The 17,657-nt window shown below is 39.3% G+C and overlaps 7 protein-coding genes across 8 annotated transcripts; 3 read left to right on the forward strand and 4 right to left on the reverse strand.

Moving 5' to 3' along the window:
* Positions 1 to 1,469: 1,469 nt before the first annotated feature.
* On the reverse strand, positions 1,470 to 1,869 carry LOC128298880 (enhancer of split M1 protein-like). Its single transcript, XM_053034681.1, has 3 exons — positions 1,839 to 1,869; positions 1,592 to 1,753; positions 1,470 to 1,522 (listed from the first exon to the last, which is right to left on the reverse strand). Exons 1-3 carry the CDS (start codon positions 1,867 to 1,869, stop codon positions 1,470 to 1,472), a joined length of 246 nt encoding a protein of 81 aa, XP_052890641.1.
* A 2,936-nt stretch (positions 1,870 to 4,805) lies between these two features.
* Positions 4,806 to 7,205, forward strand: LOC128296995 (dnaJ homolog subfamily C member 11). 2 transcript variants are annotated; one of them, XM_053032532.1, is made up of 6 exons: positions 4,806 to 4,934; positions 5,059 to 5,740; positions 5,808 to 6,024; positions 6,090 to 6,206; positions 6,286 to 6,742; positions 6,814 to 7,205. In XM_053032532.1, exons 1-6 carry the CDS (start codon positions 4,866 to 4,868, stop codon positions 6,961 to 6,963), a joined length of 1,692 nt encoding a protein of 563 aa, XP_052888492.1. In that variant the 5' UTR covers positions 4,806 to 4,865; the 3' UTR covers positions 6,964 to 7,205. The 2 variants fall into 2 exon arrangements, with proteins under 2 accessions (XP_052888492.1, XP_052888493.1); XM_053032533.1 differs by having other exon boundaries at positions 5,808 to 6,015.
* Positions 7,206 to 7,289: 84 nt separating this feature from the next.
* Positions 7,290 to 8,771, forward strand: LOC128299860 (uncharacterized). The gene is made up of 3 exons (XM_053035983.1): positions 7,290 to 7,712; positions 7,789 to 7,964; positions 8,032 to 8,771. Exons 1-3 carry the CDS (start codon positions 7,497 to 7,499, stop codon positions 8,138 to 8,140), a joined length of 501 nt encoding a protein of 166 aa, XP_052891943.1. The 5' UTR covers positions 7,290 to 7,496; the 3' UTR covers positions 8,141 to 8,771.
* On the reverse strand, positions 8,419 to 9,803 carry LOC128299859 (GPI mannosyltransferase 1). Its single transcript, XM_053035982.1, has one exon. It carries the CDS (start codon positions 9,801 to 9,803, stop codon positions 8,469 to 8,471), a length of 1,335 nt encoding a protein of 444 aa, XP_052891942.1. The 3' UTR covers positions 8,419 to 8,468.
* Positions 9,804 to 9,922: 119 nt separating this feature from the next.
* On the reverse strand, positions 9,923 to 10,260 carry LOC128299863 (uncharacterized). Its single transcript, XM_053035985.1, has one exon. It carries the CDS (start codon positions 10,118 to 10,120, stop codon positions 9,923 to 9,925), a length of 198 nt encoding a protein of 65 aa, XP_052891945.1. The 5' UTR covers positions 10,121 to 10,260.
* Positions 10,226 to 10,810, reverse strand: LOC128299861 (cx9C motif-containing protein 4). The gene is made up of 2 exons (XM_053035984.1): positions 10,624 to 10,810; positions 10,226 to 10,540 (listed from the first exon to the last, which is right to left on the reverse strand). Exons 1-2 carry the CDS (start codon positions 10,688 to 10,690, stop codon positions 10,362 to 10,364), a joined length of 246 nt encoding a protein of 81 aa, XP_052891944.1. The 5' UTR covers positions 10,691 to 10,810; the 3' UTR covers positions 10,226 to 10,361.
* A 94-nt stretch (positions 10,811 to 10,904) lies between these two features.
* Positions 10,905 to 17,327, forward strand: LOC128299858 (zinc finger protein 436-like). Its single transcript, XM_053035981.1, has 2 exons — positions 10,905 to 11,039; positions 14,583 to 17,327. Exon 2 carries the CDS (start codon positions 14,684 to 14,686, stop codon positions 17,054 to 17,056), a length of 2,373 nt encoding a protein of 790 aa, XP_052891941.1. The 5' UTR covers positions 10,905 to 11,039; positions 14,583 to 14,683; the 3' UTR covers positions 17,057 to 17,327.
* Positions 17,328 to 17,657: the final 330 nt, after the last annotated feature.

Genomic DNA, 17,657 nt, shown 5'->3' on the forward strand with positions numbered 1-17,657 from the left:
CTTGATGATGATACTTCGGGAATTATCGTAAGACTAGTCTTAGGTAGCAGGAAAATTAGTATCATCCGAATCGTAAAGTTGTTGTTATCTTTATGTATATCAACTCTGCGTAAGTTAGGATTTGTTCGTAGGGCCGCTAGGGGTGTCACAATCAATTTGATTTTTGTTTCATTATTTTAGTACATGTACAACATTATTATTACTTATTCACTAAATACTGATACTGATACTGTTTTACAGTATGCCACACAAACAAAAGCAGTCACAAAAGACAAATAAACCAAATGCCAGTATTTTGATCCATCAAATTAATAAAAAATATTGCGTATGAAAATGGCTGTTAAATCGAGTCAACTGGTAAAGATTCCCAATCCCATCCCGCTTACATGTCCGATGGGAAAGGTTTAAGTGGAAATACGTGCAGCTTGCAACGGTGCTTCCCGTTGCTACCAAGCTTAAAGATAATCGTAAAAAGTACCCTGCGTTAGGTCACGATACAGGTGTTGACTGCGGGGTATAACGTGTTATTTTACGAGCGCGAGTACGCCAACTACAGTCCCATGTGGGTTAAGCCCCATGATCTTTAGGTCCGCTAAAAAAGGCACCGTTATAGAGATTTGTGGAAGCATTTGAGATAATTTATCGGCGTTATGTTTTACTTGATTGAAGTGAATTTATTTTGCACCACGTACCGAGTTATTTTTGGCGCATTGGTGAGAGCGTACACCAGCATAGGGAAACGTACTTCAGAATATCGTAGATCTTTTCATCTCAGTGTAAATATTTGACATAAATATACCCGTATCATTGAGCCAGGTAGGATATGAATAATTCGGTTTACATTATACATAGTTACTGAGGTGTTACTGAGCATCCGCAATATACGACCCTGATTTTGTCTAGATACTGCTCCACATTAGCGCATATCTATTAGTGCTTGCTTACTACAGCATTTTTTTCAGGTAACTTTCAAAAGCTTTTACTGTAATTATCTCAATCTGTTATACCTCGACATAAAATTTCTCTCGTCACTTTTCGTATGAATTGGAATAAAAAACAAAAAAAATAGATTAATGAGAAGATATTACCGAGTGGAGTAGCGCATCAATCACGCTGGTACATCCTCCTCAGATCAAAAACGTTCCGAAAAGGTTCGAGATGGTGTAGAAGTTGTTGATTTATGCGTAGGCTTGGTTTGACCCTAAAACATACGAGAAATACCGTCATCTGCAGAAAACAATGGTAAAACCTAAATGCCTCAAAACACCAACCATGAGTATAGTCATTTGTTTCTGGATGATAAAGTGACCTGAAAGCAAACCCATCCAATGCGCAATGTTTGGGAGTAGATTTTTTATTTTGTTAAGATTTCCTTCCAGTGTAGACAGAACATGCTAAAGAAAGTCAGCATTCGCTTGAATTTGTGCGTAGCAAAAATAGATGAAGGTTTGTGTAGGATTATTAGCCGATTATTTTTGCCAATCATCATCATCACAGTTGCTCTCGTCGACTTCTCTGAATCCTTTTGAGCACGAGAAAGGAAATTAATTAATGATCATAAACTCTACGGTATATAGCTTCGGTTGCTTACTGTTATTTGGCTCACACTTATTGTGACCCTCTAGCAGACATCTGTTTGAAAAGTACCGAAATTTCCGTCCATCGGTTGCACAAACCGGGTCAAGTATGTGTGGACAAGCCACGGTGCATTCATTGTCTTCACCGGCACTCAGTTGGAAAAGCAAAAGTGTAACTGAAATTGAAAACCAAATAATTGCTATATGTAAACAATCCTTCACGATACAATAATCCAGGCAATAAACTAACTGCAAGCCTACCAATTGCAAAACAGAACCATTTACTTTCCATGTTTGAATAGTTTTCACTCTGGCTCAATTAGACACTGGTGCAAAATTCATCAACTTGCTTGGTTTTATAGTTGCGACTGAACATTGAATGACGTTCCCTCGTAGCGCTGGCGTACAAATTTGTCAACTGAACAAACAGATAATAAACAGGTTGTGAGCGTTTCCAACGTCGGGTAACCTAGTAGTACACCGCCTAAAGGCATGTTATCATTTAAACAAACATCAGGGTTTGTTTTTTACTATACAAACGCCGTTGCAGTTGAAAACCAAGCATTTGAAAATCGTTTCCAATTTACAGTGAATAATATACATTAACCTTATTACTAGGAAACGAAAAAAAAGGCACCGTTACGGACTAGCGAAAATAAAACAAACAGTTGATAGGAGCCTGTTTTAAGTTTAACATCGTTTATTGCTCTACATTTTCTACATTATTATCTGGGTCTATGTCAGTTTAGACTGCTGTTTGAACTCAAATAACTATTAATTATTTCTAAAATTATACTTCCAATAAATCAAACGAATGAATAATAGATAAATGTAAAGAACAAAAATAAAGAGCAAAGCTAGATAAAGAACAAAATGTCTTAAACAACACCTAAGTGATAAGATAAAAGGCACACATATAAAATATAAGGAAAAAAATTTTTTTTAGTTAGAACCAAATTCTCATGCCATTAAAATTGTTGCACTGTCTATTCCTAACACTTTGTGTATACATCTTTTAAGCTGTTGTGCTCGTTGTATGTTAATCACCCATGAAATCAACTATTTTCAATTAACGACTACATTCCTTCATCCACCATAGTATATAAACTTTAACAGGCTTAACTCTGCTAAATTCATCCGCGCTGTTTTCCTCAACGCTCCGTGCCGGATGAGGAGTTGACTTGCGTTTTCTTTAAATCGCCATGAGTCAGGCATCCTCATCTCTCAACCCAGTCATCCTATACCTCAGGGCAGCATAATCTTCAGGATCTGCTTTGACAATCATTGATGGTTCATTCTCCTAATGCCCTCTTCTTGTTCAAAGTCACCTCCAAAAAGAATCCGCAGCATCCACTACTGGAACTTTGGTGTCCTTCCTCGGTATAGTAGTCGTCCCCATGGATAACTACCGGACGTATCATTGTACGATATATGTTGCAGTTACTACGTCTTGATAAAGACTTCTTGATTGTAACGGTGTGTACAACACATTGTATGTAAAATTTAAAATAATAGTGCTTCAAAAAATTTTGCAGCTAAGGTTAAGATCATGGTAGAACTCATCTAAAATATTCAACTTCAACTGATAATCCTCTTCCTCTTCAACTGATAAAAATGAAATTTTCTTAAGTAATCCATGTAATTCCATCGTATTTCGACTAATGCAAAAAGAAACACACATACTGTCCAATAAATTTACTACTAACGCCAGGCTGGCTTGCTTGATCGTTGATAATAATTTGAAGCGGTTTTAGAACCTACTTCTCTCTATACAGCTACGATTCTGCATACGATACTTCATTAACCATGTTTGTTTTCAGGCTGTCCGTATCTTTCATCAATATAATTCGTATCATTGGCATGTACAACGTGAACTAAACCTAGTGTAGGGTAAAACACGAGTTGGATAGGTTCTGGATAAAGATAGTAATTTCTGGAAGACGCTACGTATAAAAGTCTTTAACAACACAGATCCCAAACCAAGGATTCATTCGCTAATCGTCCACTGAAAAAAGCTTTAGAGGATCGTTTTAAAGTTTACATTACATGACGAATCGATGTAATCTATTAAGAACAAGAATTCGTACGTTAATTATTTTAACTATTGCTATTTAATTAATTATCAGTACTATTGCTCTCTTATTTATCTAACAACCTTTCTTTTGCGTAGTTGTCTTCTGTTCATTCTCATTATTCATTCACCTTTTTGACTAACTTTTGTATAAAACACAGATTTAAAGGATCTTTAAAAATGGCGAAAGTATAAATACATTTGTTGGTAAAGTAGATTTAGTGAATAATTTTCAGTAGAACGAAGCTGTGAGCATATAGAACTTATATAGCTCTAATACTTACATACGCCAGTGAGACATGGACTTTGTCCAAAACTGACGAAACCCTCTTAGCCGAGTTCGAGAGGAAGATGCTCAGAAGGTTTTTTGGCTCCGTATGTGTGGAAGGACAATGGAACCGCTACAATGATGAGCTCTATGAGATGTAAAAATAAATGAAAATACATAATTTGAATCGTTTGGAACAGGGGTCTCCAAACTTTTCAGCACGTGGGCCGAATTGCTTGAAACTAGCGTCTGTGTAAACTAGCGTCTGTGTCTTGAAACGTCTGTGTAAACGACACTAAATAAAAGAGAACTTGACGTTGTTGTGCTTGGACATCCAAACTTACTGCATGTTGTTTTCTCTTGTTGCGCCCTAAGCTTTCTAAAGTACATATAATTCAACAGTCCATTCTCTCAAGGGCCGCATGCGTCCCATGTGCTGTTCCCTATTTTAGAAAATAATGTTTGTAGAGATTATTTCTCTCTGCTTGGTATAAAGACCTTATAAAATCAACAATGCTGGCGGAATATAGCTTTTGAATATACGTTAACATCAAACTTAAAATAACATCAAACAACAAATAAATTTAAATTCAAAATGTGTTCAGTATCTTTCACTCCGTTCGGATGATCCGTGGGGTTTACACCTCCATTGGCCAAAAGTTGGGTTAAAATCGAAGATGAGAATTTATACTATTATAAATTCGGTGGTATTTTGGCTGATGGTCATTACATTGTGTAGTATTTCAAGTCAAGTATTTGAAACAATAAAATAAGATCATTTACATAGAAGTAAAGGAATGAAATACTTTGCTATGTCATTCTACATGACCGTAGCAACGTCATAGGTGCATGAAGAATCGCCGTCAGCAGCTGTTTTCTTCCGTAAAATATAGGTGCTCCGATTGTTTACAAGTAAATTATCCAGTGCTGTTAATTCTTTCCGTTCGCGATGGACGATAACGAAGAACTAGATTACGTAGAGGAAGATTTCTATGCTACCTTAAATTTACCCCGGAGTGTAAGTTAATTTTGTATTTGTTATAGTTTGGAAGATTGAAAACGTGCATGGCTTTCGTCATACGGGTATCTGATTACATCAACAAACTCACCTACCCGGCTATTTCACGTTGGTTTGCTTATAGGCTACCCAAGAGGAGATCAGCAAGGCGTACCGGAACTTGAGTCGTATTTTCCATCCGGACAAGCATGGAAATGGCGAAAATAAACAGAAAGCTGAACTTATGTTTAATCGCACGAAAAAAGCTTACGAAGTGTTGTCCGATCCCCATCAGCGCGCCATTTACGATTCGCTGGGTGTAAAAGGACTGGAGACAGAAGGTTGGGAAATTGTGCATCGTACTAAAACGCCAAATGAAATCCGGGAAGAGTATGAGCGTCTGGCACAAGAGCGAGAAGAGCGCCGCTTGCAGCAGAAAACCAATCCAAGGGGAAACATTTCGGTGCACATCAATGCGACAGACTTCTTCAGTCGCTACGACGATGAATACTATGATACAGGTTTGTTACCATCAATCGAGGTGTCAGGCATGAGTATGTCACAGTCGATTGAGGCTCCGTTGTCGCGAACGGAAATAGGAACACTATCCGGAAGTCTCCACCTGCAGAATGGTGTAGGCAGTGGCAATTTTCTCCTCTCCGGAAAGAGATTGATCAACAAGGGATGGTTCGAAGTTGACTGTGGAGCTGGAAATGGTCCCGTGCTGGGTGCCAAAGGTTCACGTAATCTAACCAATAGGATTTTCTTGACTGGAGGAACAACGTTCCATTTTCGGCCGAATGCAATCATACCAGGACTGTCAGGAAGTACGCTTAATAGAGTTGAAAATTGGCCCATAAATGCATTAAACGGATTTCATAAATTTTGTTCTAGCTTCGGCAATACAGCTTGACAAGCACACTGTAGGCTATCTAACGTACAATGCTGGGTTGCAGAATTCCATGTCAACCGTTGTGGAAAGGAACACGGAAAAGTACCATTGCAATCTTACTATTACACTAGGTATTCCTCATTGCTACATAGCTGCAGCTTACACTCGAAAACTTTTGGAACAAGGCCTAAAACTCCGAGTAGCATTAAAGTGCGTCCAGTGCGCATCGGAATTCGGTAAAGATTGATGATAATAATACAGTAATGTCTGTTTGATGTTTTCAGAGGAGGTACGTTTGGCTTCTTGTCTGAATGTGGAGCAGAAAAGAAGGTTTCGAAATACAGCTCTGTATCTGCGACGGTTTGTGTCGGTGTGCCGTCCGGCGTAATGTTAAAAATTAAGTATGTAACATTCCTATACAGCTACGTAAACAGTTTTATGGTATGCTGAATGTATCTTTTTCGTAAATTTTACTTACAGAATTATTCGTTCTACACAAACGTACTTGTTCCCAATTCACCTAAGCGAGGAAATAATTCCGGCTGCTATATTTTACGCAACCGTAACGCCACTGCTAACATACTTTGTTCTGAAGAAAATGCTGTTTGACCCTATGAATGAGGCAACAAAGCAAAAAAACATCGAAAAAGTGAAAGAAACCAATAGTGCACGAATGGCGGAAAAGCGAAGAGAGGCAGAATCGGCAATTGCATTGATGGGCGCATTGTTTGAGCGCATTCGTAAAGATGAGCTGAAATGCGAAGGTCTCATTATCGTGTCGGCCTTGTATGGTAAATTTTCGGATGTGGAAAATGTCTCTCTGGAAGAGGCGGACGATATGGGTTTCGTGCAGCAGAACCCGTTGGTGATTGACGTTCGGATTCCTTTACAATGTCTAGTGAAAGATTCCCAACTGACTTTGTATTCGCCTAGCAAGGTGAGTGTGGTCATTGTTCGGAAAGGTGGGGATGAAACATGCAAATAATTTATTTTATTGTGTATTTTTAGAGTGAATTGCCTGGTTTTTACGATCCGTGTTTCGGCGAAGAGAAACAGCTTAAAATTGATTACGAGTTTAAGAACAAATCCTACAGCTCGGTATTTGCAGACTCGGACCCTGTTCGTCTTCCGGCGGTTACAAACGAAACATCACCATAAGTGAATGGATTGATTGATTGAAGTAAGCTAAATTGATTTTACACAAGCGATCCAACATTAACAGCTTGGAGCTAAAAAAGCCATCATGGTAGAGGCGCGTTATGCGAGTTTTAGTAAGCTGTAGTCATAATTTTATTATTACCTTTGGAAGGGTTAAGTAAAGCAAAATCAATAGCTCAGTAAATGCTAAATGCTTTTATGGAATTTATTATTAAATCCGAATTATAAACAGTGGAGTGAGGGCATCCCCAAAGCTATGCTTTTCAACTCATTTACTCATTTCTAATCATGTATCTATGCGCAGCAACAGCTTTATGCTTTCATATTTTAAGCGCACGAATTATGTGAAAATATGTTAGCAGGTGTTTCTGTACAACGTTGCGTTGCACATTTTTAAATTTTATTGGAACTATTTTGGACGGAAATATTCCTAGGATTTCATAGTGCGCCCGAAACGTCAGACGTTGTTGGGAAACAATTGTTTTTCGTGTTTTTGCAGTGCACCGAAACCGAAGCGATCGAAAAACAGAAACATGGATTACGTAGAAAATTTGCTTATTTACGCTAGAAACCTTTCACCTTTTTATATCTTCAGCATGGTAATATCGCTAAGTGTCGTGTTGCTGACCGCCTATCTCGGATTCTCGGGATGCACCGCAACATTGAATCACGATGAACGAAACGAACAGCAACAAAGTAACAGTTCGCATGGTAAAACCGCTCATAACGAATCATCTACTCAAAACACGGTAAGCGGGTTTTGTTTTTTTCACTTGAGCAAATAAACTTTTTATATAACTAAATCTTGCGTGTACCCATTTATAGAATGATCTGTCGGATGATTCGGGTGAAGACCACAGCAATGATAGTGAGCAAGAGCAGCAACGGGAAAATGAAATCAACCGGCAGCTGCACATCGAGTCGTTAGGCCAGTTGAAGTCAGCGAAACTGAAATCGATTGAAAAGTCGCTTACCAATGAACAACGCCAAGCGGAAAAGGAGTATGCTGTTGAACTGATTTAGCGTGATCCTAATGTCTCTTAACTCATTTATTTATTATTGTTTCAGAATTGAACGGGCCCAGTTAGCAGCTATATTTGAGCTTCTGAAAAAACAAGCTGACTGTTCTAATCTTAACGAAGAAGACTTAAAAGAGCAGCTTAGTTTGTATCGCTAACAAGCTGCTTTGTGCGATGAGTTGTGGGTTTATAAAAGTGCGTTTTGTGTGCTAGTCAATTTTTAACAGTAGATCAAGAAATGAGTGTCCATTCGATGTAGGTATTAGAATTATGTTACAGGGACTGTTAGGGAAATACGCAAACAATCACAATCATATCGAGATACGTATGCCTGTATCTAGCAGAAGTTTAAAACCCTTTTTTTTATTAAAATAGAGAGAACAATGCCTCTATAGTCATACAAACTCCAATAGTAGTAAAACAATGAATATTAAATAACATACTAGATTTTATTTACATGACTGATGAACGTGCAGGCGTACAGGTTTAATCAATTTTATAGTTGTAAGCAATGTCATAGTTGCTAATAAGCATCTGCAAAATCAGCACGTTGGAAAAGAAGAAAACAATGCTTTGAATCCAGATGAATTCGAACGTGTTCCAGCCCTTGAACTCCAGCAGATAGGCTGGTAATAGCCAGCCGCCCTGCGAGATGAACCACATTACTGGAATGAAAACAGCTTTCCGAATGCCGATGTTTCGAAAATTTTTCACACACAACGGTAACAGCGACAGGAACCAGACGAAGTACTGCGATGTAACGACCGGATTGTATGTAACCATTACGAACGCGATTGCAAAAAGGCCAAACGCAAGCGTTTGTCTGTGTTGCCCATATCGCACGGTGAGCATCAGAATGAGTATGAGCTGCGGCAAAAAGGTAAGAACCTTTTCGAGAATGGTTACATCGAACGTAGAACTCAGATATTGCAGATAGAAGTAGAGCGAGAAGTTGTGTCTCGTGTCTTTTCGTACTAGATGGTAGAGCATAGATTCGTATAGGAATTGATAACCGTACAACCAGTAGAATAACGCCGTGGAGGAACCGATCGCCACAACTGTGCCCAACACTAGGGCAATTTGTTTCGCATTTGGTTGTAAAACGGTACGTACGATATCGTGCCATTTCTCTAGCGTTCGATTTTGTGTGGCGAGATAGAACGCTAAACAGAATCCGATAGGATATAGGCGAAAATGAATCGATAGGCCAAGAAACAAACCGGAGATAAAATGCTGCATGCTAGTTTGCTCGTTCTTCAGCAAAAAGTAGATGGACAGAAGGACGAGCGAGCATGAAACACAGTCACCATTACCACGTGTTGCTATGATCATAGTGAGCGGATTGTATAGCCAGCAGTAGGCACTGAGTTCGGCCATCCGGATGTACTTTGGAGGCAGCGCTTCATTGTTACTGTTTAGAATTTCATTTTTGCGCTTGATCAAATATTTGTTTCGATTGTTTAGCGTTTCCAGTTTCAGTAGCTTAGTTTCGATTGATATTTTGTTGCTACGGTAGCAATTCAGCAATATCCATTTGATAAGCACGCCTATAAGGATGTCGAACAGCGAAAATATGAACTTGCCAAAGCTCGGATGTAGCAGTAAGTTCGGCAGTACCAGATAGGCCAACAAGGGAGTGTACCTATAGGTATGTCTTTTGAATGGAGATCCTAATGCTAGCACGTGGTTAGCGCCATCGGTGACCACGCGGTAATCCACATCTGTGTATTGCACGTCCGACAAACTGTCCTGCACTTCGCCGTAATATATGAGGAAAACACGTATCAACGTACTGATGATGAGATGCTTCTTGAATGACATTTTGTACACTGTTTATCGTTTCTGGTTCTTTTTTATATGAAACTATTTTTGTTTGTTAGTGTATGCGGTGTTCGTTATCTAAACTCGTTCTATGTTTGTTAGCTGTCCGTGTCACCTCTCTACAGTTTTGTTTTCATTTCGATAGCGGCTTTCCGCATGCACTCTTTGAAGTTGCCGAACTCTTTATCGCAAGAGCGATGCGCTACATTAAGATCGGTTGTTACGCACGTAGCGTAAGCCGCTGCAGCAACTGAGCACTTGGCCATCAACAGCGGATAACTGCGAAGCCGCTGGTTGGCTCGTTTCACAGATTCCATCGCAAAACACCACACAAATACTAAACGTCCCGACGATATGCAACCACTTTACTTCGGCCCGATACGAAAAGAACGGATTTCGCGAGGCGGCAAGGCACTGGGTTCCGGTTCGGCAATAAAAGCGTCGTACAGAGGTTTCGAAAAGAATATTAGCAGGGCGGAGGCGGTTATGAGATTGCTGTACAGACGTGGATTACGCTGAAACCAATTACGTTTCGGAACTCGCAGCGGTCGTCTCGGATCAGTGTGCATTGCTCTTGCGGGCAGTTTCTCTTTCTCGAAGAATGGTTTCCTTTTCGATTTTGTAATCACGATCAAGTTGGATGCCGGAACAGCACAGCGATACTTTATGCCACTTCAGACAGCATTGCCGCATGTCTTCGATGACATCGTAGCACTTCACCTCGTCGTAGCTGTGTTCTAATTTGGAAGATATGTGAATTACGTAAGCGTAAACATAAGTATTGTAGACGGTGTGAAATCCCAAAGCCATCCCAACTCACCTCTCAAACAGGTCTGAATTTTACAAGCTGCTGCTTTGCACGGATCTTTTGGTTTGTTTTTGGACATGAAAAAGGAATAATTTCCGTATACCGCAAAAGTTGGTGTTTGCCGAACCCAGAAGAAATGTCAAATAATGTGCAGTCGGCCTTTTGCATTTGCCGCATGAATACAACCTACGCTCGAGTACTTGGATAGCGCTGTCGATTGCATTTTTTTGAAAACACCATTTGTGGTTAATGTTATAAAGCCTGCTCTTTCTTATGGACTCACTTTGCTTGTAACTATTTGATTATTGTTCAAACAAATGTGAAATAATACTCTTTTTGAAACCCACTATGTTGCGTTGTTGAAACAATTCGAACAACGAGTTCGAATGAGCGACATGGACCCCACTCGATGAAATGTCAAACTATTTGTGGTTCCCCCTAGACATTTCGAGTAGTTTTTCACACGTTCCTCAACCCGCGCACCTCTCTTGGTCCACACATTTCTGGTTGCACACAAGATTTCATATTGACCTCTCTTTCTCGAATATGTCGGTCCTACTCTAAAGACGACCAACGGCCAGTTTCGATCCACCCGAATGTGTCTGTACACAGTGATTTCACGTGTATGATTGTGTTGGTGCATATGAAACGCGAGTTGCTGAAAATTTGACAAGTCCAAGGAAGCCGGTAAGCAAAACAATAACAATCGCGAATCCGAACTTATATTTTATATCTTTTTAGCAAAACAATTGTTCCGCACGGATTAAAATGTAAGTCGGAACCATCCCAGCATCTGCGCCGTCGCCGAAGAAACAAGAGACGCCGTAAAACTCAACGCAATGGCGTGTTCCGGTACAGTTTCAGTGCCGGCATCGACGGAGATGATCTTTGGTAAGTAAAATCGTTTTTGTATGGTAAATACAGTTAAGTAATTAGTGGAAGTGTTATAAAATGTGTTCTAGAATGTGTTGTGCATAGTTTTAAGGTTTTGTGGGTGGAAAAGAGGGGTTAGCGAGATCCTTGTACTGCAAACAGTAGATGAACGGAATCTGCTCACACAGAAGGTGAATCCCCTAATTTCATATAACGAATCCCCTAATTTGTATCTGGTTCTATTTTGATACCAGCATCGCTGAAAATAGTGTAACATCAAGTGGGAAGTGATTTACTAGTGTTCAATCAACACAGTTGTGCATTCATTTACGGGTTTATCCGCAATAAACCAATTATATGCTCAACGCATAGTTTGGTGTTGTGGGTGAGAAGTGAGGTTAGGTGAACCACTCCTCGATCGAGTGAAATGATTCTGATTCGGGAACCAAAGCGGATTTGCAACTTTTCCCTGGCCATTCGGAATGAAAGACAAGACACTGTTCTTAGTTATTATTGTGTGAATAGTGCGTTTCCGTGATCCGAGGATGAGCTTACGGCATGTTTGTGGTGTTATGTTCGCTTTCCGGATCGCTATCCGCGACGTTCCGTCTTAAGAATTCGGATTGCGTTTCCGTCGTGTGTGATCTGGGGTTAAACCTATTTTAAGCTTGGGTTGATTATCGTTCAATCCGTTGCAAAATGTCCTTTTGGTTTACTGTAATTTGCAAAAGCACTGTAGTGCTCATTGTACGTGGCATCCACCGTGTGATGGAATGCGACTAATGTATAGTTTTTTGTTGTTAGCGTTGATAATTAAATTTATAATATGATTATTATTTCTACCAATAACACAATTCGATCTCATCTTTCGACCGCAGATGTTCATCATGCGCTCACCGTTGTACGACCGACTCTTCCAAGGAGATACTACACAGTTGTGTGATCAAACTGAGATTTTGAAACGAATGTGCAATACCGGAATATGAAGCTCGTCTCGTCAACGAGGAGTAAGTATATAATAATAAGTATTTTATTCAATTATCAATACCAGACTAATTTAGGTTTATAGGTCTGTCGAGATGTATAACACGGGAGCATCCGTCTGCTCCCATTGCTAAAAGCTCCCAACAATGGGTTATGATATTGTTGTTCTAGTGTCTCATGTCCACGGGATCGTGTTGTAGTCTGGCATGGCATTGCATAATTGTATATTATTTCATTCCAATATTAGATTGTTATTGTTTTTACCATGTCAATTAAATGTATCATTTTATCCTATTTACAGAACACGGATTCAACTTGCTCTGCGCTCAAGTCCCTATGTTTCTCTGGAGGGTCTCACGCTGACGGCTTGGTAAACTAGAGTATCCACTCCATCCTGTATTGTCAAGTGACACAGTCCGCCCGAGTGTTTCGGACTACCTCATACACTCACGCTTGGCCATACGGTGACAACAGCTTCTACTACGCACAACGAGGACGTGACGGAATGGGAGATGAGAAGCAGAGCCTGTGGGGCCGTCAATATATTCGAATCCAGACCCCATTGCAGAGCAGTGTTAGTATGTATCGTTTAATTTTATTTGATATCTAACAAATTTCCTTTTATCAATTATAAATTAAATTAATCCATCTCATCCTATTTACAGAATGCAGGATCGATCCAATACAATGGATAATTTCATCGTTGCAGATTGTAAAAGGTAAATGTGATAACACAGTGCTTGATAGTGTGTATAGAGAATTTGTATTTCTTCCCGTCGTACAGTAACCCGATAATTGTAGTATTTTTTTATTCAAAAAGAACGGCCTGGCCGTATTATTAAATGGTTGTAGTATTATATTAACGCAATTCATTTCAAAATTGAAACCATTCCTTACCATGCTATATATTACGATTTCATGCGTCGTTGCAACGACAGCATATAATTAATTACATTCGTAGTGCTAATATATTATGTTTTTTTTTTTCTATTTTAGTGAAATCATCATGGGATATGAAAAACAACGCATCGTAACGTATTAAGAAGAATGTATCTCGTTGAACATAGGTTCAGATAGGATGTATCATTCGAGATGTTTAAAAGCTGTTCGGTGGTACCTGTTGCAAAGAGAGTGCTACGAGGCGTTGGATAATCGTTGATAAGGATACAACCTCGTTATATTTAGGCTAGGAGATCGTAATGTAGGGTTTAACGAAAAAGATTATTGTACAGAATTATTAATGCATATTTCAGTTAGGGATAACATCTATATTATTGCCTAACATTCAAAACAATCAACTGCGCTACGTTAGGGTAGAATGTTTAATCAAAATTGAAAGAGCAACGAAAGCTTAGGATTGTTGGCTTAAATCAAATCAATGTAGCAATCGTCTTTCTTAGTAAAATAGGTACGTTATTATATTTCAGATTTTCATTAGGAAAAGGTTGTTTTTCTAGTAATTACTAAATATTTCAACAAAACAAGTTTAATCTATTTCGTTATCCGTTTTAGTAATATACTAGTAATACTTTTTTAGGAGTAGTTGTATTTTTTATACTGATTTAATTTAAAAGAAATAGATTACATTCAAGATCGGTTCACTTCACCAACGTCCAACTGTAGGCGGTGCGACCTTCCATTTTTGTTATGAAGTCATTAGACAAAACGTTCGTTTAGCGAAAACATTTCAAATGTGATTTTACAAGACAAAGTGGCCAGAGGATAGTTCTAGAAATCCTAGATTGGTCCGATCATTGCTAGAAACGTATTTATTTTTTCAATATTTTTTAACTCACATGTTTGTAAAAACGAAATGTAAAAATCGTAACAATAAAAAATAATCATCTTTTTTTTATTAAACTGACAATTAAAATTTTATCAGCTGGGCGAAAGAAAACGAAAATCACCACTACATACACATTCCGAGCGATCTCACACACACATGCATACCCCTGGGCTGCAAACGCTCACTCACACACCCTCAGAAGCACGTAGCAGAATCCCCTAATTTTCCCCTATTTTCATATAACGAATCCCCTAATTTTGCAAGAGGCTGAAGCCATGTGAACCGAAATTAGGGGGTTGCATACAGGTTCGAGCGCTTGTTTGACCAGGGGGTTGTAAACAAACATCGTAAACAGAATAGCTCAAAACTATTGTTCCCGTTTCTTTAATTATTAGTCGAGATTCAAGTGTCTTACCCCAGCTCATTAATATGGGCAGAAAGTGTTGTGTGCCAAACTGTTGTTCAAATTACGATACGGTCATTAAACGTGGCCTTCCATCGATTAGTACCTTCCAGTTTCCCGCAGATCCATATCTCCTGGACTGTTGGAAGAAAGCAATTAATCGACCCAACTGGATCCCTTCTAAACGTTCTAGTATTTGCATCAACCATTTTTCACCTGAGCACATTGAGCGGTTCGATAAGCCGGCTAGATTAAAACCAGGCGCAGTACCTAGCTTGTTTCCCAAAGTACAGTTTGAGTCCGAGAATAAAATCAACAGACAAAGTTATACAAGTGAAGAAATTCTTGTGGACAAAAGTCAACCAGACGATGTCAGTGAAACACGCAAAGGCTTGTGTACAGATACAAAACTGAACGTTGAACTACGAATGGATGATTGTATTGAAAATTTCGAAAGTTTTAAAGCAGAAGTAAGTGAAAAAGTTCAAGATAAGGCATGGGTGATAGTTTGCAGGCCCAACGTTGTGCATTTGTTTAGCATACACGATATCGACGATCGTTGTGCTATCAGTATCAATGCAAGTATGAAAATTTACAATAGTTTAACAATGAGAATTTTCATCAATGAAGAGGAACAAACTGATGCACAGTTGGGAACCGAAAAAAACCTCTCAGCTTGGTCACAACTCAATACCATAATTGCCTGCATTAAAACCTCTTCCTTCGAAGAATTGAATACGGCTTTTACTGAAGAGTGTTTAAATGTGGAAAATTACGAAACCGTTTTCCTCGAAGAACATTTGGAAGAAACGGAGCACGAAGATGAACCACGTGTAGAAACTACTATAGAATTAACAATAGAGAAACCATCTCCTGAAGCTAACTCACACCACGAGCTCGATAAATTAGATACGGGACCCATTGCGTCTGGTAGTCGAAACCTTGCATATCGCACATCTGTATTAAAAGCGGTGCAAGACTTACAGGCTGTGAGAAATAAATGCTTTATTTGTAATACGGAATATGAAACAGCGGAAGAACTGGAATACCACATGCCAACCCATCTCACCCTGTTGCCATACCATTGCATCAGCTGTATCCACGAAGAAGTCATTGTCAGAACACTATCATCGCTAAATAAGCATCATTTAATGCACCAAAAACCATTAAAATGTCGCACTTGCGATAAACGCTTTACAACGTATGGTTCGCGTAGATTACACGAAGATTTAAAACACGGTAAGCACGATGCAACATTCAGGTGTGATGTATGCCAAAAAGAATTGCCTTCGAGACGTAGCTTACAGTATCATCGCAAGCATCACGAATGTCCCGATTCTTTAAGATGTAAAATATGCCAACGAACGTTGTCCTCTACATATGAAGTAAAATTGCACATGAGAACACATACGGGAGAGAAGCCAAACAGATGCATTTTTTGTGACGTTTCCTTCAACAGAAAATCGAATCTTACTGAACATGTCCGTAGGTGCCACAGCCAGGAACGACCATTCATTTGCGAAAAATGCGGTAAACGGTTTACTACTCATTTAGGACTTAAAAAGCATGCGGTTTTACATAGCTTAGGACAGAGAAAATCGCTCAAAGTAACTCGATTAACGAAAGAGTTTCACTGCGCAGAGTGCGACAAGAGATTCGAAACATCTATCCAGTACCACTCGCACAAACGGCAGCACGTAAAACGATACCAATGTAGCTACTGTGGAATTCGGGTATCACAGTTGCGTGACTTTGAGGATCACCAAAACACGCACACCGGTTCCCGCCCGTACGAGTGTTGCAGCTGCGGGAAAAAGTTTAAAACTGCTTCAACGTATTACGGACATCGATTAACTCATAGCGTGGAGAAGAAACACTTTTGTACAATATGTAACAAGGGATTTCGACGTTTACGCCATGTGCAGGTGCACATGCGAACGCATACGGGAGAAAAGCCATTTCGTTGTGAATTTTGTGGCCGAAACTATGCCGACAAACAAACCTACAATAAGCATAAGCTCACACATCGTCCTACCGTTGGAGATATGCTGAGAGCCAAGGAGTACAATGCCGCAGCCAAGAACGTGGTACAGGAAAAGCTAAACCAGCAGGAAAGCATGAAGCTAGAAGAAGTTATTGATGCACCGAGCAGTGAACGTGATTTTCAGTCGGAATTGGTATTTTCATCAAACAATTTTACATCTTCTGGTGCCTCCGATTTAGAGGTTATTTCAAGCAGTATCTCATATGCCATTTTAAACAGCCCATGTTCAGTGGTTTTTGATACTGTTTCACAAGGGACATACGTGGCAGAATTACCACAGTTAACATCTTCGGATCAAGATGGTACATTATTGATCTCAGCGGATATACGAAACATTAGCATCGGTGAACAATAATAATTTAGCACGCTGCAAAGGAATCAAAGTCTCTGAATCAGCTATAGCTATATTATCATCATCATCACACCGCAAGATGCTCGAAAATATACGACTTGTTTAACGATTTTTTTTTCTATAAGGATCATTCAATTATAACGTAACACAAATATTGAGAATTGTTGATTTCCTTCATGCTATTGCCACAAAACGTTACGCTTACTGCCAAGTACATTCTACGAGTCACATCAGACTGCCTTTAAAATGTCATATACCATATGCAGCAAATATATCAGTTGTATTTCAGTAACTTTAGATCTTCAAAAATATCGAGCAGTTAAAGTCACTACTAAGTATCATACATTATTCTCTTTTAATGGCACAACAACCTGAAGAGGTCTAGGTCTGTTATTCTTATTACTCTGCCTCTTGGTTTGCTATGAATTTATGTACCGGCAGCAGGACTGTCAGTCCTACGTATGAGAGATTGGTCTTGATGGGATTTTGGACCAGTCCTGTCGTGTGAAACCGGCGCCTCTTCCAAAGACATCACTAGGCCACGCCTAACGTGTTTCGTTGTTATCAATACTGATGATTTGAATTTCTTCGTCATTTGAAATAT

The sequence above is a fragment of the Anopheles moucheti genome, chromosome 2 (assembly GCF_943734755.1).
Source record: "Anopheles moucheti chromosome 2, idAnoMoucSN_F20_07, whole genome shotgun sequence".
Lineage (NCBI taxonomy): Eukaryota > Metazoa > Arthropoda > Insecta > Diptera > Culicidae > Anopheles > Anopheles moucheti.